The sequence below is a fragment of the Ursus maritimus genome, unplaced genomic scaffold, assembly GCF_017311325.1.
Source record: "Ursus maritimus isolate PB19 unplaced genomic scaffold, ASM1731132v1 scaffold_2, whole genome shotgun sequence".
Lineage (NCBI taxonomy): Eukaryota > Metazoa > Chordata > Mammalia > Carnivora > Ursidae > Ursus > Ursus maritimus.
This window is the reverse complement of record NW_024424452.1, coordinates 32031293-32052750: the sequence shown is the minus strand read 5'-3', so window position 1 is coordinate 32052750 and position 21458 is coordinate 32031293. Positions and strand designations below refer to the sequence as shown.

The following is a 21458-nucleotide window of genomic DNA, read 5'->3' as shown; positions in this document are numbered from 1 at the left end:
CTGTCCTGCATTATCCCGTGCCTGGACACGAGCTGTCATAGAACTTCACCCAAATCCCCGTTGTTGAATGAGTTGAGTTGAGTGACACCTGGCAGAGGGAAAGCCTAGGAGGCGGGAGGTATTTCAATCCCCAGATTCCAGCAAACTGCCTTTGGGGGGGTCTGGGTGTACTTTCCCTCCTTTCCAGTGAGGAGAGGGGACTGAAGCGCATCCAGTTGTAACATTCCCAGACACACTGAGTCAGCTATTCCTAAGTGGAAAAACTGTTGCCTTTTTCCATCTTCCAGCACACTCTTCAGTACTAATTAGTATTGCTACAATGATCCATATCCACTGTTATTTGTTAACCATTTACTCTGTCCTGAACCCTAAAACTGATCATTGTCTCATGTAATCTTCACACAGGCCAGGAGGTAGGTACAAGATACCTCTGTTCCCAGATAATCAGATTCTAGGAGAAGCCCTCTAAAGGGATTCCACTTCCTGGTACTCAGTTGTAGGATATATTTCCAGGAAGCCTGGGTAGTTTGAATTTTAAAACTGAAAATTGAGCTAGAAATGAAGAATTTGAGTTTTGGTTTTGTTTGTATTTAAGAAAAGTTGGTGTGCAATTGTAATATTATGCTCATTTGTGGGATGTGATTTTTCCAACAAAATTGCCCTATAGCAAGAAATAGCATCCTTTGGTTCGTGTTTGACTTTCATAGCATCATCACAGAGGATCTTTTTTTTTTTTCCCCTTCCAAAACTATATGTAAGAAGTCCTTGATTTTTCCCCAGGACATCTTTCGGTCCTGGGAGAGCCACATCTGACTTTGAGACATTTAGTCCCCTTTTTGGATGCAGCCTAATTTTTCCAGTCCTCATTGATTGAGGGCTTTTGCCTGAGGATGGAGCATTTCTCCTCCGTCACTTTCACTGGCATCATGAAATCCTGCATCATTTTATTAGATTCACAGCGTCACTTCACAACCCACTTGTTTTGTGCTGGCTTCTATTGTCAAGTGTGAAAGCCAGCATGGAGACTAATTTAACAAGGGGTCAGCTTTTTCACAAAAATTTTTTGTGTAGGTACAACTTTGGTTTCCCCATGGCAAGTCCTTAAATGTAGGAACTCCAGTTATGTGTGCTCAGACTATGAGAATAGCCTGGGTTATGATGACCCCATTTTCCAGTTGAAGAAATAGAGGCCCAAGAGGTTTCCTGACCTGCCTAGGACACAACGGCTAGTGCACACACCTACCCAGGTAGGAACAGCTCCTGTAGGAGGTGCTGGGGTTATGGGCACGTTTGGGCCAAACGCCTGAAACCAACCCCAACACAAGGAATTAACAACTGCTGTGGGCCACAGACTCTGCTCACTGCTTTACACCCCAGGAACCCTACAAGGTGAGAATACAGCTGAAGAAATAGGTCCAGAGAGGTGAAGTGATTTCCCCCAGGTCACATAGCCACAAAGTGGGAGACGGGTTTACGCCTGCTCCACCAGCATCCCAGCCCATGGCTCTGCACACTGCTGTTGTTTAATGCTTTTTGATGAGACAGAACATTTGGTTGGAGAGGGAGCCTTCCTGTTTTCACCCCTTAGCCGCACGCGTGGTTTTCCGCACTTTGATTATTGCTGTGTCACCTGCATGATTTCCCACAACTGTGCCTCACCTGTACAGTGATTGCCTTGGTTGCTTTTCCTCTGGATCTACTCCCTCCCCCCACTTTTTTATTTAAAAAGAATGTTTTAAAGCAACAAAGGGTATTTGGGCCATTGGAGTCAACTTCTAGAATAAAAAAAACCAAATGGGAAATAACTAAATGCAAAGTGTAAATTGTGATTGAATACTGTTTTAGGAAAAACCAGCTATAAAAGATATTTGCATGAGAAATGGAGAAAATTGGATGTGCAAAGGGCTGGGGTTTTAAATGGTACAAAGGAATTGTAAATTATCTTAGATTTGCTGACGGTCTTATGGTTGTGTGACAGCACTGTGGAAGAATTTAGGGATAAAATGTGATGTCTAGGATTTACTTTCACCCAAGTAGACAGATCAGTCGACCCCATATGACAAGGTGTTCATGATCACTGGATCTAAACAGTGGGTATATGGCTGTTTATTATGCTATGCCCTCAACTTTCTTGTCTATTTGAAAATTTTCACAATAAAAAAGTGGGAAAAAAATTGAAAGGGAAGGAAAACTTAATCAGTATAAATGGAAATTCAAATCCTTTGCCATAAATAAGATTCCTGTGAAAATGAACACACTGCAAACAAAATAACACAATTCTAGATGGATTTCTTTCCTTTGCAGAGGCTCCAAGACTTTCTCCTTTAGGAAAAATATTAGCAAATTGAAAAAAGGAAGCGTCTTCTCCCAGGGTATTGCAAAGCTGTTTACCACCGGGCTGGGGAGTGTTTATAACGATCCCCTTTGGGACCTGCTGTCCTGAGGACTTGATCTTGCCTTCCAGGTGCTGCTGTCCCATGATTCACGTGGAGCTCGGCCATGGTAGCTGGCCCCCACCCCAGCCATGGATGAGGTCACCTTCAAAAGTGACACTGTGCTCTCAGATGTCCATCTCTACACCCCGAACCATAGGCACTTCATGGTGCGGCTGAACGGCATGGGGCAGCCTGGTAAGGTCCTAGACTTGTGCTGAGGGGCCCAGCCCCCTGTGGATCTCATTTCGTTTTCTGCTTTCTCATGCTCCTCTTTTTGGGTAAAAGACTAGGTGGATTGCATTGTTCAGCTGTTACCCTCACACCACTTCTTAAGTACCCTTGTTGCATTGACTGAAGTCCTGTGCTTTCCTGAGCACCTACATTGTGCAGGGTTGGCAGTGGGTGGGCTGGACTTGATGCTGGAAATGCAAAAGGGAATGAACCAAGCCCTGCCCTCAGGAAGCACATGGTCCAGTCGGGAGACAGGGTTCAGGCTCCTATTGCCCTACCCCAGTCCGGCCCCCTTTGTCAATAGGCTGGGGCCTCCAGCTCCTCCCACCGGGGCTCCCTGGCTTTGCTCTGCACACCCTCCCCTTACTCATCTCCCCAGCAGCCAAGGGGATCTTTTGAAAATGAAGATCAGGGGCGCCTGGGTGGCACAGCGGTTAAGCGTCTGCCTTCGGCTCGGGGCGTGATCCCGGCATTGTGGGATCGAGCTCCACGTCGGGCTCCTCCGCTATGAGCCTGCTTCTTCCTCTCCCACTCCCCCTGCTTGTGTTCCCTCTCCCGCTGGCTGTCTCTATCTCTGTCGAATAAATAAATAAAATCTTTAAAAAAAAAAAAAAAGAAAGAAAGAAAATGAAGATCATATCAGCACCCTGATTCAGACCCACCAATGGCTCCCCTTTGCTCTTAGAATAAAATCAGACTCTTGACCCTGGCCGGTGAGGCCCAGCCCAACCCAGCCCTTGCCTGTGTGTTCACACTTACCTTTCTCTGCTCCTTTCTGTCCCTCATATACTGCATGCACTTCCTCCCTCAGCACCTTTGCTCTTGCTGTTTTTCAACCCAGAAGGTTCTTCCCTCCCAGCCAAATGTCACCTCACACAGGTCATCCCTGGCCATCCTCCCCAGCTTTGATCACCCTGTATTAGCTTGTTGTAGTGTAATTAATACTCCTCTTTCCCTTGTGTCCCAGTTGGGACCCTGAATTCAGGAGCCGGAGATCCAGAACAGATCAGTGACTGGACTGGGGTCAGATAGCCTGGGGAGATGGAAGACTACAGCCCAGGACTGTCCTCTTGAACACTTGCACCCCCAGCCTGCCTCTCAGGAACACATACTCTTACTGAAGCTGGTCCCAGTGACGTTCTAGCCACCGGATGGGGAAGGCCACTTGTTGTCCTTGTCCTGTCCTCCAGTCTTTAACAGGTGGAACAGTGTAGTGAGAAGGGCATCAGTTTAGGAGTTGAGCAGACGGGGTTTGAGGGTTGCCTCAGCCATGTCAAAAGCTGTGTGGCCTTATGGGCTCCCTTAACTTCCCTAAACCTCAGTTTCCACATTTGTGAAGTGCAGCTGGCCCCACTATCTTCACAGCAGCAGGGAGGGCTATGATAATGGGGGCTGAGCACCTTTACAATAGATGCTCATCAAATGCTAGCTGCTCTCAGTGGCCCCAGCTTCTTAGCTGAGTCAAACGAGCCTTTTCTGTGGGCCGTTACTATGCCTCAACCTGGCCTTTAAAAACTCTGTCCAGGTGTAAATCAGATTTTCTACGAGGAGGTGCCAGCTTGGAGATATTCTCCTTTTGTGTTCGTCTTGCCTTTCAGTTTTCCTGTCCCAGTTCAAGCTTCTGTGGAACCAAGACTCTCAGACAGACTCAGGGACTGAGGGTGGCCGTCATGGTATGGGTCCCGCAGAGGAGACGCCCCCCTCCAGGCCGGGCAGCGCCAGACCCCCTCTGGGGAGTGGCTGCAGTAGTGACATCACCAGCCAGGAGGGAGTGGGAGCTCGGCTGGACGAGGATGGGGATTTGGACGTCGAGAGGAGACCACGGGCGGCTTCGGACCCTGAGCCAGCAGGGCCTCCGAGAGACAAGGTACATCCCACGATTCTAACGCAGGAGGAAGACGACCCCTTGGCAGATGAAGCACAAGAGAGCAGCCCCCAGGATATCATCAGAATAGGTAAATACAGGTGTGGCTCTCCCACCTCCAGCGCAGCACCGCAGTGTGGCTCAGGGCCCAGTGTGTTTGTGGATCAGGGAGAGTACGCAGATAGGAAGTGACAAGCCTGAGGCCACGCAGCTGGGGGGTAGTGAGGAAGGTTCTGAGTCCATGTCCATCTCCACAGCCAGGAGGTGGTCTGTCTTGCCACCCCCAGCATTGCTCACTGGCGGGGAAAAGAGCTCCTGGTTGAGTCTGTTCTTTAAGACCCGGGGTCCATGACGGTATCTGAGGCCCCGGTAAGCCTGGGCACTGGCGTGGGTCAGGGGCACGGGGTCAGTTAGGGCACTCTCAAAAACTGCAGCAGCTCTCATCCATCCACACGTCTGTACCGCAGGTAGTTACTGAGTGGCTGCTCAGAACCAGGCAGGCTGTGTTCTAGTCTATTCCATCAAGGGTGACATGGAATTCACACCAGAACCATACTCCATGTTTCCCGTGGATTACCTCTATTCCTCACAGCCTTTCCAGGGATGAGCATTCCCATTTCACAGAGGTGGGAACTGAGACCCAGAAAGGTTGAGGAACTTGCCCCAGGTCACACAGCCAGTCAGTGGCAGAGTGATGATTCGCACCCAGGTCTGTGTGACACCAGAGGCTATGTTCTTTTTGGTTTTGTTTTTAATTTTTTTCTTAAGATTTTATTTATTTATTTGACACAGAGATAGAGAGCGCACAAGCAGGCAGAGCGGCAGACAGAGGGAAAGGGAGAAGCAGAGAGCCCAGCATGGGACTCCATCCCAGGACCCTGGGATCATGACTTTAGCCGAAGGCAGATGCTTAACTGACCGAGCCACCCAGGCACCCCACCTTAGCTTATGTCTTATGTCAGGTGGTCAAAACGTTGGAAAGTTCTGGCCTGGGGGGACGTGGGGGGCTATGATGGCTCATTTCACTCTCAGCCTTCACTTAATTGGCCTCCCTGAGGGAGGAGTGGCAGACTTGGTTATTCCATACTGAGGGTTCAGCCTCTGGTGTGTGTGTTTAACATCCTGGGAATGTATACCATCCCGCAGGCCGAGAACGAAGTCCCACAGCCGAGTGCCAGTGTATGGCCAGGTTCCCGGCCTGTCCATCTCAGGGACTTCATGGTGAGGTCCTTCCTTTCAGCACGCTGTCAATCTGAGGGAGTGGAGTGGCAAGGCGATAAATACTTCAGCTGCAGGGATAACCCCTGGGTGTTCCATCCCCAGCTGTATGCTTCTGTCTGCAAGGTGTGACATAAGGAACCAGGTCTTGGACTCTGGCATCCTGCAGAGCTGGGCTTTGACCCACCTCCACCCCGCATAAGCCAGGTGACCTTTGACAGCTGTTGTGCCCACCAGGGCTTATGTTTGCACCTATGAACTGGGGTCCAGGGTACTGCCCTTTGTTGGTCATTTAATAAGCAATGAGCAGTATGTGCCTATATGGGGCCTGGTACAGAGTGAACGCTAAGCAGATGTTAGTCTCCTGACTACCCTTTTCCTCTGACCACAGACCAGGTCATTGTTTTCAGGCTATGGACCCATCTGAGTAGCCAATTAAAAAATACCCGGAGGGGAGGGACACCTGGGTGGCTTGGTCGGTTGAGTGTCCAACTGTTGATCTCAGCTCCAGGTCTTTACCTCAGGGTCATGAGGTCGAACCCCGTGTTGGGGGAGCAAACACTAGGGGCAGGCAGGCTGCCCCCCGTAGGGCAGACCCTCATGGAGGGAGCGTGGGTAGCACCACCCATGCTGCTTCCAACCCTGCGGTTCTCTGTCCTGCCTTGGTCCCTGGGTCCCTTCTCCTGTTTCGTTGTGAGCATATGGTCCAATGTGGGCAAGTCTGACGGGCACACAGGGCCCCTCCACCACTGTGCATGTGTTGTGCGTGTTTTAATTTGATAGCCATCCCCATCTTGCTTAAGAATGCGAGAGCCAGTTCTTCACAGCAAAGATGTTTGCCATGTTCCCCTTTCTCTTTGGTCTCCCTATTTCTGTTCTCTCCCCCTGCCCCATACCGCCACCAGATTTTATCCTAATACATTTTGTGCTTGAGAATACGCCTTGTCATAGTTCACCTAAAAAAGGATATAAACTCAAACTTACTTTGTTGATTTCTGGTGTGGTTCTGAGCGTAGGAAACATGTAGAACGTACCGTGACTTGTCGGCACAGAGCCGATCCAGACGATGTAAATACGCTGTGACAGTTACCCAGCACAGTAAAGTGGGATGGGGGGGGGTGACCTTTGTCTCCAGGCTGAGGGGCAGAGATTCCCAGTTATGTCGTCAAGCCTCCGTGCCTGGTCTGTGAGTGACGCTCACACAGCCCCTCCGACTGTCGCCCAACCCGCTTTTCTGCCGCTCTGTAGAACGCTCAACTCCAGCACCCATCTGGCCGTGTTTGCAGAATGCCATGCACCTCGTCTGTCTGTGTTCTGTCCGTCCCCATTTTCACTGTGGCCCTTTCTCTTTTGGTTTCCATCCTGTCCAGAGCACACCATGGCCACCCCCCTGGAGGATGTTGGCAAGCAGGTGGGTAGGTCCCATCCACTTCCTGTGGCCCCGAAGGGTCTCCCTGGAGCCTCTCGTCAGCTGTCATTCCTGTCTGTCTCTCCCCCAGGTGTGGCGGGGTGCCCTGCTCCTGGCCGACTATATTCTGTTCCAACGGGACGTCTTCCAGGGCCGCACCGTGCTGGAGCTCGGGGCGGGCACGGGGCTGGCCAGCATCATCGCAGCCACCGTGGCACGCACCGTTTACTGTACAGGTAGGCCCACCATCTCAGGAGCGTGCCCTGACTGTGTCAGGAAGCGTGAACTTCGGCTGCTGTTGATTTTGCCATCCCATTCTGCTGGTTTTCTCCACTCTCTGTTGTTTTCTCAATAACGTTGGGATGGCCCAGCACAGCCCGCAGGGGCAGGAGCACTTACAGTGCAGGACGCCCTGCTGCCCAGCCCGCGCCTCCTCCCACAGCCCGCGGAAGCCTGGTGTCAGGCTTGAAAACAGCCTTCACGTTCTTCCCTGGTCGTAGAAGTCTAGCCTACTTTTTGTGGAAACTTCCCAGGACAGCAAATCAAATTGACTCAGACTTGTACAATCCCCAGATTCGTTCAGCAGTATGCAGTTTATTGAGTGCCCTCTGGATGCTGACGCAGTCCTAGATGCAGGAGATCCAGGAGTGAATAAAACAGAGTCGCTGTCCTCCAGGAGCTTTAGAACCATTGCTTTAACTGTTTGTGTCTGGGTTTTCATCATCTTTCCCCTTTTTCTTTGAGTGTACATACTCCCAAACAGTAGCTGAAATCAGACTGTATGTTTGTTGCTGTCCATTGCCAAAAATGTGGAAAAACATTTTTTGAAGAGTATTTTCCAAAGTCATTAGAAATTATAAATATGACTTTTAAAGACCAAGTACAATTTCATCTTTTTTTTTTTTTTAAACCATTTTCTGTGTCTGGACATTGTGGTGGTTCCCATGTGTTTTGGTGTTTTTGTTTTTCTATTTGCTGATTTGCCCTGCAGTGAACACCTTTGTTCACCATTGTCTGTTGATCCTCAGACTAGGTTCCTAGAAGCAGGTGTGACCCCTTTTAAGGTTTTGATACATACTGCCAAGTGATTTCTTTCTCAGTTTTTTATTCTGGAATAGTGTTAGACTCACGTAGAAGCTGCTAAAATGTTACAGAAAATGCCATAGACCCTCGCACCCTCCTGCACCCCGCAGTGATGGCATCTCATGAACTCGCAGTTCGGTGGTGACACCAGCAGTTTGCTGCGGGCGCAGTGCTCTCAACTACACCCCACTCTGCCCCACGCGCTTTTTCCGAAAGCGTGTACCAGTTCATAAGAAGGGAGTGTCACTGCACTTTAAATCTTCAGGGTCTGCTAGGCAGAAAGAGGACATCTGCTGCTTTGGTTTGCATCTCATTGACTCTTAGTTCCCATCCCCATGACGTCTGTCTTTTGCTTCTGAGACAGGAAAGGGATGCTGGGGATCCCCTGTGATGCTGGCACACTTTCCAGATAGTCTGCGTTAGCCGCTGCCTGGGAGTGTGCAGGGCAGCCCCTGGTTCCACTCCGTGCCAAGGTGCATGTAAATTATCAGCAAGCCCTTCCCAGAGTGAAGCCATCGTGCACTACCCAAGAGCTTTGCCCTGTGCCTGGTGCCCAACAGCAGCATATAATCAAGTTGTCTTGTCCTTGAGAGGGGGGTTTCCTGGCACAAAGAAGGGAGCTTGCATCTACACCGCACGTTCTAGTCGGCAAAGCCTTTCACATGCTTCAGCACCCACTTGTGACTTCACAGTGACCCTGGACAGTAGCCAGGGAGCCTGCCACCATCTTTCGTCCAGATGGACAGACAAAGAGTAAGGTCAGGCGCTGGCCTCAGGTCATATACACGGCCACTGTCATATGGCGGGTGGAGAGGGGCGCCTGTGGTTCAGACTGGTTTCCATGGGGCAGAGTTCTGTGCGCTCCCTCAAGGGCCAGCAAAGGGATAATTGGGGGGCAGCCCCAAGGCTTTGGTCTCCCACTGTCATTCAGCTGACGCTGCTCTGTCTCACCTGTTTTATATGTTAGATTCCCACAGAGGATCTATTTGAACAAAAACTCCCATAAAGAGTTACAAGCTGCTGAACCGGTTATGTGCTGTTAGGCACACACCATCAATATTCTCTCTACCCGGTGGCCCCGGGAAAGGCATAGGTGTGTCCCAGGCTCTGCGCGTTCTCTGGAATGGAGAGCCCTCAGTGGGTGATGAGACGGGGTCGGGGCATCCACAGCCATAGTGGGCTGGGCACATGTCACTCACACAGCTTTCTGTACCTTCCACGTGTACACTCTTCTAAGTGAAAATCAAGTTTTGGTATAATGCCCGCCCCCCACACCCCTTGCGCCATCAAAAATGCACGGTACCAAGGCTCAGTTCTGAAAGGGGGAAGCACCACCTCGTCAGAGCAGCGGGCGGCTCAGGAGACGCGGATGGCCACGACAGCGACTCGTGCTGCCGAGAGCATGCCCCCAGCGTGTAGAAACCTGCTCTGTGTCTCAATGAATCACATCAAACACCCACACCTGTTTCTTGCATACACACTCAAAACAGGAGCTCTCACCCCTTCCCTCTGGACTGCACAGTCTGTCCCCACCAGCCCCCTGTCTTACTGAAGGGAAAGATCGTCGAAAAGGGCCTTAAAATGAACATGCTTCATGTTGGCAGTAGGCACACAGGAGAAACTTGACATTGTGCACCTCTCTGCAGTCAGGCTGTCGAACCTGGAGATGAGTGTGGTGGTCGCTGGCGTTTTATGGCGTGCCCTTCTGTCGTTCCAGATGTCGGTACAGATCTCTTGGCCATGTGCCAGCGAAACATTGCCCTCAACAGCCACCTGACTGCCGCCGGAGGTGAGGCCCAGCAGCTCTTCCCCTGGGAGGAGGGTTCTCTGTTTGGCAGGTGGGACAAACACCAGGTACGGTGACCCCGGGAGCTGGGTCTGTACACCCAGGTGAGCACAGTCCCGGCTTCACAGAGCTTCAGATGTGATGACTCTGTCCTCGCGTCATCCTCTCCTCACCGCACCCACTGCCGCTCCTGCTTCAGCTCTCTCCCTCCTAGATGTCACAGTGGCCCCCACCTGATCTCCCAGCTCTTTGTCTGACCCTTCCCAGCTGTCCTCCATGTAGCATGTAGAGTGACCTTTCAAAAATATGAGACAGACTTCACTCTCCAAAAATCTTCAGGGGTGAAGTCCAAGCTCTCCCTCTGGCTCCCAAACCTCCTGGTCTGACCCATGCCTGCTTTTCCTGCCTTTTCCCCGGACAGCCTCGCCGTCCAGCCCTGTCTAGCAAGCCGAGCACCATTTTACATGCTCTTCCCTCTGCCCGGACCGTCCCACCACCCCCTCTGCCTGATTGTTGGATTTCTGCAGCACTTGCAGAAATGAGTTGACGTGATAGATGGCGGCAGCTCCTCACTAGACTTCCTGTCCAGGCCTTCTCCGAGCACCTGGGGGGCACTTTCCCACTCAGATCAGGCCACTCCAGCCCACGGGCTTCAGACCCTTCAGAGGTCTCCTGTTGCTGTCTGAGTGGACACCAAACTTGTCTGCCTGTCCCAGATCCTGTGGGGGTCGGGCCCTGCCATCCATAGTCCCTGCCTCACAGGACCCGCTCCGTGCCGGCCGCCCTGGCCTAAGGGTCCCACACCTCCTGTCAGTTCCTCATCATACTCGGATTCCCAGACTTCAGCTCCAGACAAGGTCACATTTCCCTACCAGAGCCTCATTTCACCTTGAACCATTGCATTTTGATGTCTGCGTGATTGGTTGATAGGTATCTGCCACCCCATTAGGCCACATGCTCCATGGGGCAGGGGCCTGTCTGTGTGGTCCCCCATCGCATTGTTTGTTGAATGCCCAGTCAACAAGAGCTGGAAGGAAGGAGCAGGCATGACTCACGTTCTCTTTGAAGCCTCCCCTCACACCCCCGTCTGAAACCAAAGCTCCTCTCATCCTTCTGTGCCCCTGGCATGTCCTTTCAGCAGTGCCCTGACCACACAGCCTTGTTGGTGCGTGCTGGCCGGCCAGCCTCTCTTGGGGTGCTGGTCCCCGAGAACAGGGCCATGCCTCCTAACCCTTTGCATTCCCTGTGTCCACTGTGAGGCCTGAGACCTAGCACTCAAAAAATGCTGCAGGGAAGGAGGGACGTGGAGAGGATGTTGGCGGAGGGACGGAGGGATTTGGACATAGAATGGGAAGGGTTAGGCTTTTCCCTATTTTGAGTTTGGACATTCTGCTTGGTTTTGCTTTTGCAGGAGGTGTAGTTAAGGTCAAAGAACTGGACTGGCTCAAAGATGACCTGTGTACAGGTGCGCGTCTCCCTGTCCCGTGTCCTGGAAGACTCACGGCCCCTTGTCCTACCTTCAGGCTGTCAGCCCTGTGGCCTGGGCTGAGCAGAGGGTCCCAGCTGTCGCCACAGTCCCTCAGCTCACAGCCACTCCGCTCCATCTGCTGATGAGTGACAGTTGCTGGCAGCTTCCACCCGCTCTGTCACTCAGACTGGCAGTGTCCCTGTACAGTAGGCACAGTAGTCCCCCAGTTACAGATGAGGATGGACGCTCCGGGTTAAGCACCTGCCCAGGGCTGGAAGGTAGCCTCCCAGCACAGCACTCTGTCCTCTGTCCATGGCGGGGAGTCAGCCTTGTGGCTGCAGGGCCAACTGGGTGGGAGAGGTTTCTAAATTTGTTATACAGGCTGTTTCAGACCTGCATGCTTGCTCACTCTTTGTATAAAAATTTCTTTCCCTGTCCGGCATCAGGCGAGGAAAATCATGGCTTGTTGAGTATCTGTCACCTGCCGAGCATTTAGCACCTTAGGTCCCCTGACCTCCCTGGCAGTCCTTGAGGGCAGCGTTACTAAGCCCATTCTGGTGCGGAACAGAAACCCAGAGAGATGAAACACCTTTCTCAGGGTCACACAGGAAGTTCGTGGGGGTAGCAGTGCCTGCCCCTCAGTGGCAGAGGCAGACCTCTGGCTGCCATGTGGGCAGCTGTGACCCTGAAGCTGGGGCGCTAGGATTCAGACCTGCCTGCCATTCCGAGCTACCCCCAACTGTTCCTCTCCTGAAGCTTCTTTTAGCCTCAGAGCTGGCCCACAGAGAAACGAACGTGCGCAACATGGCCTTTCTCCTTTCACAGACCCAGAGGTCCCCTTCAGCTGGTCACAGGAGGATGTCTCTGACCTGTACAGCCACACCACCATCCTGCTTGCAGCCGAAGGTAAGACGTCCTGGTGACAGTGGTGCCCGCGCCCCTCCGCGGAGCCCTCCCCGGCCTCCTGGGCGCCCCACCACACCCGCCTGCGGTTTTCAGCCTGCGAGCTGCTGCCGTTGCAGGTTCATGGGGCCTTGGCGCCCTGTCCGGGGATCCTCCGAGGGACAGATCTCCCTGATGGTTGCATTTTCCCCTCGCCTGCTTCCCTCCCCGCAGTGTTTTACGACGATGACCTAACCGACGCTCTGTTTAAAACACTGTCCCGCCTCGCTCACAAACTGAAAAACGCCTGCACAGCCATTCTGTCTGTGGAAAAGAGGTGAGCTCCGTGACCCTGAGAGCCTGACACCCCCTTCTGAGCGTGCATCTATCAGTGTCGTCCTGTCACTCGCTCACTGAGCACCTGCCATGCGCCAGTGCGTGCTGCCCCTTACACTGGTGGCCTCCTGTCATCCGCTGGCCAGCCCGGTGCAGAGGTTCCACTGCCCCCACCTCACCAGTGGAGAGAGGAAGGCTGAGGGGCAGCAGGGAACTTGTCATGGCTGGTCTATGAGCGGACGAGCACTTGAATGCAGCCGCACTCCAGAGCCGGGACACGTGGCCACCGCTCTGTTGAGGGCCTCTCTTTCCCCTCCGGGATGCCATCTGTCTCCTCAGGGCCCCGGTCCTGTCTGTCCTCTCCTGATGCAGACAGAGCCCCTCCAGGACGTTTGCACTTGAACATCCTGAAGCATTAAGCTCCCATTGAGGGAGTGTCCATCTTGTGGTAGACACGGTGCTGGACACCTTACATCATTTTCCCCACTTCCTATGCTAGGGTACAACTTTTCTGAAGGCAGTTTGGAGTATGTAGCAAAAGCGAGAAACCAGGGCACCTGGCTGGCTCAGTCAGTAGAGCACGTGATTCCTGATCTTGGAGTTGTGAGTTTGGCCCCACATTGGGTATAGAAATTACTTAAGAATAAAATCTTAAAAAGCCATGAAACCAGCCCTGCTTACTGACGCAGCAGTCCAACATCTAGAAATCTGCCCTGTGGAAGCGATCATGGTTGTGTCCTCACTGTCCCCCCGGGCGTATCCATCACAGTGTCGTTCATACGGGTAATATCAAGGAGCTTCTTCAGGGCACACGTGACCAATGACAGCATGTGGACCTCACTTGGTTACTGATTTTATAGTCAGAGGGAAACCTCAAGAGACTTGAGTGGATATTAGAATGTTAAAGAATTATCATCAAATCTGTTTTGGGTGAAACAAAGAAGCAGAAGAGCCTTTATCTTCTCGAGATGCACATGGCTGTGTTTATAGAGGAAACGCTGTGATGGCTGGCGTTAGCTTTTTAATGATCCAGTCTGAGTGTGTGGGGAGGCAGAGGCCACAGCGGCCGTGAGCTGGCAGTGGTTGAAGCTGGGACAGTTGATCACACTGTTGGAAGTTTCTGTAGTAAAAAATCTTGGAAAGAAAAGGGGAAAAGGCAAAGAATTTGAGTTTCAGGTTAAATCGTGTTGCAGGTTATGGTGTAGAGGTGGCCGAGTGGCCGGGTTGGGAGGACTCGGAAGGACGTGTTCTAAAGTCGCCCACTGATGGCTCCCCACCCACCACCTCCCAGCACCCTCCTCCGCCCACTGCCCTCAGTTCCTGCCCTTCATACACTCACTGCAAAAATGGTCGTGGGCACCCCATGTGCAGATTCTGCGCTGGACGGGGCAGGGGAAGCCAGCGGTCTGCATCCGCCTCCTGCTCCACTTAGTAGCTCAGGGCAGGGCCTTTCAGGTGGTGGTATCTGAGCCACCTGACTTTGTGTCTCTGAGCCTCCATTGCCATGTCTGTAAAACGGACCATGTCCACCTCCTGGGCTATCCTGCAGAATCAGGAAGGCAGTACCCAGTGCTCAGTGCACAGTAGGCGCTCAGTGAAAACCCGCTGGTGGGGAGTGAGGTCAGGGAGCAGCAGGAAGGCGAGGCATGTGTGTCGGCTGCTTGTTCGCAGGCTAAACTTCACGCTCAGACACCTGGACGTCACGTGCGAAGCCTACGACCACTTCCGCTCCTGGCTGCAGCGGCTGGAGAGGCTTGCGGACGGCCGGCTGCGCTTCGCGGTGGAGCCGGTGGAGGCCTCCTTCCCTCAGCTCCTCGTGTATGAGCGCATCCAGCAGCTGGTAGGTGCGGCCCCCACCACGTGCGGGCCGTCGTTGCTGTGCATGACACTGCTGACCCCAGCGTCCTCCAGACACATGCCCCGCACCCTGGTGCTATCGGGGTGGAGGAGCGCTAGCAGCCGAAAGCTGTGGTGGGTTCTCCCCATTCTTAGCCCTGCACATGGGCCTGCAGGCCAACCGTCACCTTGGACTTTAGAGCGTGTTCTTTCCCTGCGGGCAGTTCAGGCTCCGGAGGCAGGAGGGCCAAGCACAGAAAGTGGTTGGTGACACAGGAAGTCAGTGAGGGGCACTTGGTGGGGTTCTCGATGCCAGAACCCCAGTGCCGGAGGCCACATCTTCACTGTGGAAATTCGCTGGCCTCTCAGACAAGGCAGGCTTAACTGATGACCGATGGCCCTTCTGACCGGGCACAGTGGGTCCGTCAAACTCGGCCTCTGAGTAATTGTGCTAGTAACGGCCCGTGGGCTAGGTACCAGGCCGAGCTCCTTCCTCCCCTGTCTCGGTGGATGCCAGGACAAGGTAAATCACCCCACCAGGCAGCAACAGAGCTGGGACTTAATCCTACAGCCTTATCACTTCCTATTATGGTTTTTAAACCCAGCTCATGGGGGAAACCTGAGAAACAAAATTACCCTTGAAAATCCCTTATAATTATCAGGAGCTGCAAGTCCAAAGGTCTGGAAGGAATGAGTTTTGTTCTTTTTGCCTCTTGGCTGTGACCACCCCTTCTGTGGTGGGTCTGTGGAGACCAGTCCTAGTTGTGAGGAGGAGAGGGGAGAGGGCTCTCCCTCTCAGGCTCCCCAGGCAAGCACGGCACTGGATTTGTGTGGTTGCCGAGCGTGAGGAGGCTACGCCACCTTTGGGCTGCCTCCCTGCCCGCCCGTCTCGCTGTAGACAGCAGTCGTTCTACTTCTGCCGGTGAAGACTCAAAGTTTCCACTAAGAACTTGGTGTGTCTATACCCTCTCCACCCGCCTGGGTTAGGAGGAGCAGCACATGGCCAGGAAAATCAGCTCCTTACGAAAATCAGCAGTCACAGGACATGGCACTTAACAGCTCCCCAAATGGAAGAATTGTGACTTACTGCCATTCTTCTGGTCCATTTTGGCGTGTGACGTTCTGATGCGTCTTGGATGAATGCCAGAACTTAGCCATCCAGCTTCTCTTCCATAGTGGGGCAGAAAGAACAGCCCAGAGCAGCAGAGACTCAGAAGCAGCTCTCCACTCCTGCAGCAGCGTGCGTGCTCCCCGTGGTTCGCGTGTTGTGGGACTCATCTCCTTGTGAACCTCGGGACTCTGCTTTCTCTGTCCCCTGCAGGAGCTCTGGAAGATCTTTGTGGAACCGGTAATGTGACCCGTCGCATCCACAAGCATGGCTTCTCGACTGTTCTTAGAATACGTTTCTAATAAAATCGGAAGCTCACAAAGTAATGTGTTTGAGATTGTCTATCATTTTAAAAATAAGGCAGATGGACTTTATATGCCCCAGGACTGTTTTCTGGAGTCTGTTGCTGTCTGGGCTGGAAGTCAATCTAGTTGCCTCTTTGCCGTGCTGCCGTCTTGTCATATGTGTGCCACGTCGGGCAGGTGTTCTCTGCTTGATCCCACTTGAGTCTGTGACTTCAGGTTCCCTGGTGGGCAGAGAACCCAGAACCGGGGTAGCATTTCGTGCTGCCCTGTGTTATCTGCTTACAGATGTGTTCAAGATGGTCGCCACAGTTACAGTAATAACACTACACAGAATGAGGCCCAGAAGCCTCATTGCCTTCCAAGGCTGTCTATGTCCCGTCCCCGTCCCTCTGGCAAGGCCCATTCAGAGGAGGTGGCAGGAGCTGGCAAAGAGCCCTTCATTTTCTCTTTGAACTCTTAGTAACCAAAATCGGGTGAGCTTAGAACAGCCACGAGCCACTCTTCCTGGTCCCGTGTGGCTGACCCGGATTCGTGCCAGACCCGCCTCACGGCGTTTCCTCCCAGAGCTTCGGCTTCTTCCCCTCCTCTCCTTGGGCTCGCTTCTCCGCTTGCATCACGTGCGCATATCTCTGTCTGATCATTTCTCTTCTTCTCTGGGCCCCTCCCATTTCTACCTGTTGCTCGAAGCCCTTTTACCCACCATTTCTCCCTGTTCTTCCTTCCCAGCTCAGGTCCCACCCTCCTGCTGCTTTGGCCCTCCCCACAGATTCCTCTCTCCTGTCCTGCTGCTCCTGCACACTTGACACTGGGCAGCGTGCTCCTCTCCCTGCCCACCCCCCCAAGAGCCCAGATACCCTCCTGGTGTCTCTGCCTCTCCAGCTCCATCCAGACGCCAGATTAACTCACTTTGTCTTGCCAACGCCTGGGACTTCAGCCTGGTTACACCCATTTAACAGTTGTGAAGACTACGGCTCTAAAAGGAAAAAATGTCCGTGGGTCAGGGCCTCATCTGTCTTAAATATCAGTACATTCCTGGCACTCGGTCTGGCCCAGAGTGGGTACTCGACACGTACTGTTGAACGAACGGTGAATAGGAGCCGTTGCTTGGGGGGCTGCTACCCAGTCGTGGACACTGCTGCCTCCAGGGGTGTTGGCCATGTTTGGAAAAGTTTGGGTTGCCACAACTCAGGAGACGTGCTCCCGGCCAGGGATGCTGCTTAAACATCCTGTAACGCACAGGACAGCCCCCAGTGGCAGGAGTGCCAAGAGTGAGAAATCCGGATCAGGAAGAACAGTAGCTTCTTTAGGAAAGAAAAACGGGTGTCAGCTGAATGTGCAGAGAAGGAGTCTCACCCTCCCCTCTGGGAGTGGGAAGAAGATCCACACACATCATCTCTCAGTCTTCCGAAGATCCTAGAGAGCAGAAGCCATCCCCATTTTATGTACGAGAAACATGAAGTTCAGAGCAGTTGGGCCACCGACCTGACATCACACAGCCGCCGAGTGGCAGAGCTGGGCTTGGGGCCTGTGCTCCACCCCCCTTCTCACAGTGAGTTTCCCGGTCCGCCAGCAGCAATAGCAGCCCCAGCCCAGACCTGACTGAGAATCTGCTCTTGGAGAAGACCCCAGTGATTTGTGCACAGTGAGGGGTTTGAGAAGCGTAGCCTTTGAGCTCTTCCCATTTTCCGAGGTTCCTACACAAAACCCTCCCCGACAGACTTGCCATCATTGAACAGAGTTGCAGCTCACAATGGGATATATTAATGACGAGTCCTGAAAACGGAGCCCCACGAGACAGAACCCCCAGCTGGCGATGTGTCAGCACTCACACATTGTCCGGGCACTCCTGGGCACAAGCCCATAAATGTAACTGCTACCAAGCAATAGAGTCATCGTGCCTTTCACCCAGCGCATTCGGGTGAGTGCTTTCATGTCTAAAGCACTCGGCCTGAAAGCTTCCTTTAAGTGGGGCCTGGCATTAATCTGGATCCACTATAATTCAAAGCATTGTCAGATTCTCACTTCTCGGGGGTGAAATGCCCCCTTCTCACTGTGTTTTATGGCTTTGCTTGTTTGGCAGCAATATTTCCGAATCATCAAACCATCGAGATGTTCTGCTAGGGAATTAATCTAGATAGGCCATTGCACTTAATTTTTTTCTTTTTTTTTACGCATGGTAAAATTTTCAGAGAATATCAGAGACTATATGGCTCAAGGAGGGGACTTGGTTGTTCAAGCCTGCCCAGGAAAGATGTAGTAAAATCAACGGTGATACTGTGGCCCCCATCACTTCTTGAATTACTGTGCACACAAGTCGCCGGGGGTTTTGCCAAAATGTGGATTCTGACTCCGGTCCTCCAGGTGGGGAATTCATGCTGGAACTTAACCAGCCACCAGGGGGTGCTGGCGCTACTGGTCCCGCAGTCACCATGAGCCGCAGGGCTGCGACACGTCGTTCCTGGTTAAGAGCACAAACTCGGGCTGAGCATACCAAGTTCTGATCCTGACTCTGCCCCAGGCCAACCAGACAACCCGGGACAAGTGGCCTAGTCTCTCTGAGCCTCTGGTTTCCTCCTCTGTGAAATGGTAAGACTCCTGTCTTTGCACACAGTTATTGTGGAGATTATATTCGATAATCCACATACACACGAGGGGCACTTTGGGGACCTAAAAGGCCCTCAGAGGAATAGGCAAGCCATCCTCCACACTGCCGACCCCAAGTCCAACAAGCCACCCCATGGGCTACCGGCAGCAGGAGACACGCTTCCTGGGGAAGCCACCTCAGAGACCAAGCTCTTCATAGAGTGAAGACCGTGGTGCCTGCCCATTTGCAGTGGACCCTTGTGCGCAGGAAGGCCTGGACTCGGGGAGCTGTAACTCGACAGGCAGACCTTGGCCTTAAGGGACTCTGATGTGGAATGTCAGTAGGAGACCCAGCTTGCCATCTCTGTGTCAAGGTAACCCACACATGTCCTGGCCCTCAGCCACAGCAGCCACACGTGCCATCCATGGATGCAGGGACAGAAAAGCTGTGTGCATGGTCCTCCCAATGGGATGACACCTCTGTGCGTGCTGTGTTTCCCGTCCATGTGCTCCTAGAAAGCTAAGTGAATGGACTCTCACTTAGTTGGGTTGCAGCCTCCTGCATCCTGGGAGGGACTGCCAGTTGGAACCCACCCCCACCGTTCGGCCAGTGCACCTGCCCAGCACACAGCAGCGCCTCAGACATTGGAAAGAGCAGGAGTTTCAATCCCGGATCCCAGCTCAAACCAAGGACACCCTCCAGATTGTGCTGTTTCTCACATGGCAGCTCCATGCAGTGTCCCAAAGCAGATATCGGCAGGGATCTGCTTACCCGACATAGGAAAGTGATTCTGCCCAGCAATACCGTGCAACCGACTGGTGGCTTTTAAATCCATGAACTACTAAGTGATGTTACAGCCTGTCTACCAACAGACTGATACCAATCTGATAGTTTTGTGCATTTTAGCCCTCGGTTGGAAACACCAAGGGCAGTGCTATTATAGAAGTCAGTAGACTTGAGTAGTGAAAAGTGCCCTGGACCCTTGGGGACAGCCCCGATCTCTGCCCCCACACAGGCCCTCATTCTTGTCAGCCCAGTCTGGCATTCAGTCTTGTGATTTCCTCATTGATGGAATGAATAAAAAGGGCAGAAGTGGAGGGGCAGGTACAGGAAAAAGAGGGGCTCTGGATGACACCCAGCTTTCTGACTCAGGCGAGTCTGTCTTTGGAAGTTTATGAAGACCCCACCACCACCCCTTCCACTGAGAGCAGATTGAGTAGAAGGATACTATGAGCAGATGTGTGAGACCTTTGAAAATATTTCTTCTTCAGCATGTAAATATAATGGAAAATCTTCCTGCTGTGAACATCTACATCCTTGTGAATTTGGAGACTTGCTTCTCAGGCGGAATATCAGTCATGAATGCCAAGGATCTCCTGCAGACAGCTGCCATGCGAGGTCATTGCATAAAACCCAAACTCCTTTGCAGAGCCCACTAGGCCCTCAAGGTCTGGCCTCTGCCTACCTTTCCAGTCCCATCCTGTCTGCCATACTTCCCTCCTCCCCGAATGCACCACAGTCTTAGACCCGTCCCCCAGCCTCTGAGACCCCTCTCACCCAGCCACTCTCCTTATTTTCTTCTTCCAGAAAGTCTTCCCCAGGTGTCCACAGCCCCTGAGCCTTCTATGATATGATCCTTTTAAAACTTGGGGTGAGAGTTGTCTATTTTCTTGCACGCCTCCCTAACAGATGGTGAGCTCCATGGGGACAGGACTGGTGTCATTCAAACCCAAGCCTGACACACCCAGTCATTCTGCAAATATTTGTCCACCACTGTCCATATGCTGGATGTTGACTGGGTGTCTGGGAGGAAGCAGAGAGCGAGACATCTCACATCCGTGCCCTCATGGAGTCCGATACTAACCCTGTTTTTTGCGACAGGCAAAAAACATAAATACGTAGCGTGCATCAGGTTGTGTAAAGAACAGTGATCCAAAAACCAGAAGTAGGGGCGCCTGCTTGGCACAGCGGTTAAGCTTCTGCCTTCGGCTCAGGGCGTGATCCTGGCGTTATGGGATCGAGCCCCACATCAGGCTCCTCCGCTATGAACCTGCTTCTTCCTCTCCCACTCCCCCTGCTTGTGTTCCCTCTCTCGCTGGCTGTCTCTATCTCCGTTAAATAAATAAACAAATAAAATCTTTAAAAAAAAAAAAAAAAAACAGAAGTAAGGCCAAAAGGTGACTGCACGCTGCAGCATCTGCAAGAGCATGTTTGTGTACCCGACTGCTCAGGGTGCAAGCATTTTGCAGTTCTGTAAAACTGAAACCATGTGATGACTTTCTTTTCTGTCCAGTAGGAAAATCGCTCCAAGGGAAACAGTCGTTTTGCCCCGTGGGACATTAACCAAATTTGTGTCTAATACGGCTATTTCATCTCGTCATTTTTCCCACATACTGTAAACATCCCTGTTTCTCGTGTTCTGTTGAACCGGCTTTGTCATCCTGCACTGTCCCTCATTTGTGGATTATATAAGACTGACATATGCTGTCAGTTTTAAAACAATTACATTTTAGCGGTTTAAGCCTTATAACCTTGATGGGCTTGATGAGGGCTATGAAGAAAAGCAAAACCATGTAGGGGCTAGGTGAACATCCATGAGGGGCAGGGGAGGGGGACCGAGAGGGGAGGCAAAATGAACGGATGAGCAAATGAATGCACTGAACAGAAGCCGCGAGCTCTCCAGGCTCCTTATTGGGGGCCAGCCAATGGTAAAGGCAGGTGCGAAGCCTGTTCTTGCCTTCACATCACCCAAGCAGCCTGGAGGTCATTTCCTCCTCGTCCAGGTTGCAAGGCTTGAGGAGGCCCGGCCTCATCTCGCTTCACCTCGGGGCTGGCTCAATGGAGGACCCTCGCCACGAGGTGGCGCCCCAGCCTCATGAACTGACTGCGGGAAATGCCCCCAAGGAACCCAGGG

At 52.5% G+C, this 21458-nt stretch overlaps 1 protein-coding gene across 4 annotated transcripts in view; it reads left to right on the top strand.

Annotated features, from left to right (window-relative positions):
- METTL22 (methyltransferase like 22) overlaps window positions 1–15977 on the top strand; it is a 16467-nt gene extending 490 nt beyond the window's left edge. The window contains exons 2-11 of one of the 4 annotated variants that reach the window (XM_040635346.1): window positions 2465–2630; window positions 4265–4621; window positions 7119–7159; window positions 7248–7392; window positions 9957–10028; window positions 11437–11490; window positions 12319–12399; window positions 12610–12712; window positions 14383–14551; window positions 15869–15977. In XM_040635346.1, the coding sequence (XP_040491280.1) occupies window positions 2525–2630; window positions 4265–4621; window positions 7119–7159; window positions 7248–7392; window positions 9957–10028; window positions 11437–11490; window positions 12319–12399; window positions 12610–12712; window positions 14383–14551; window positions 15869–15904 (1164 nt within the window). In that variant the 5' untranslated portion in view covers window positions 2465–2524 and the 3' untranslated portion in view covers window positions 15905–15977. Of the gene's footprint in view, window positions 1–2464; window positions 2631–4264; window positions 4622–7118; window positions 7160–7247; window positions 7393–9956; window positions 10029–11436; window positions 11491–12318; window positions 12400–12609; window positions 12713–14382; window positions 14552–15534 lie in introns of all 4 variants that reach the window. The other 3 variants (XM_040635345.1, XM_040635348.1, XM_040635347.1) reach the window with 3 other exon arrangements.
- The last annotated feature ends 5481 nt before the right edge of the window (window positions 15978–21458 follow it).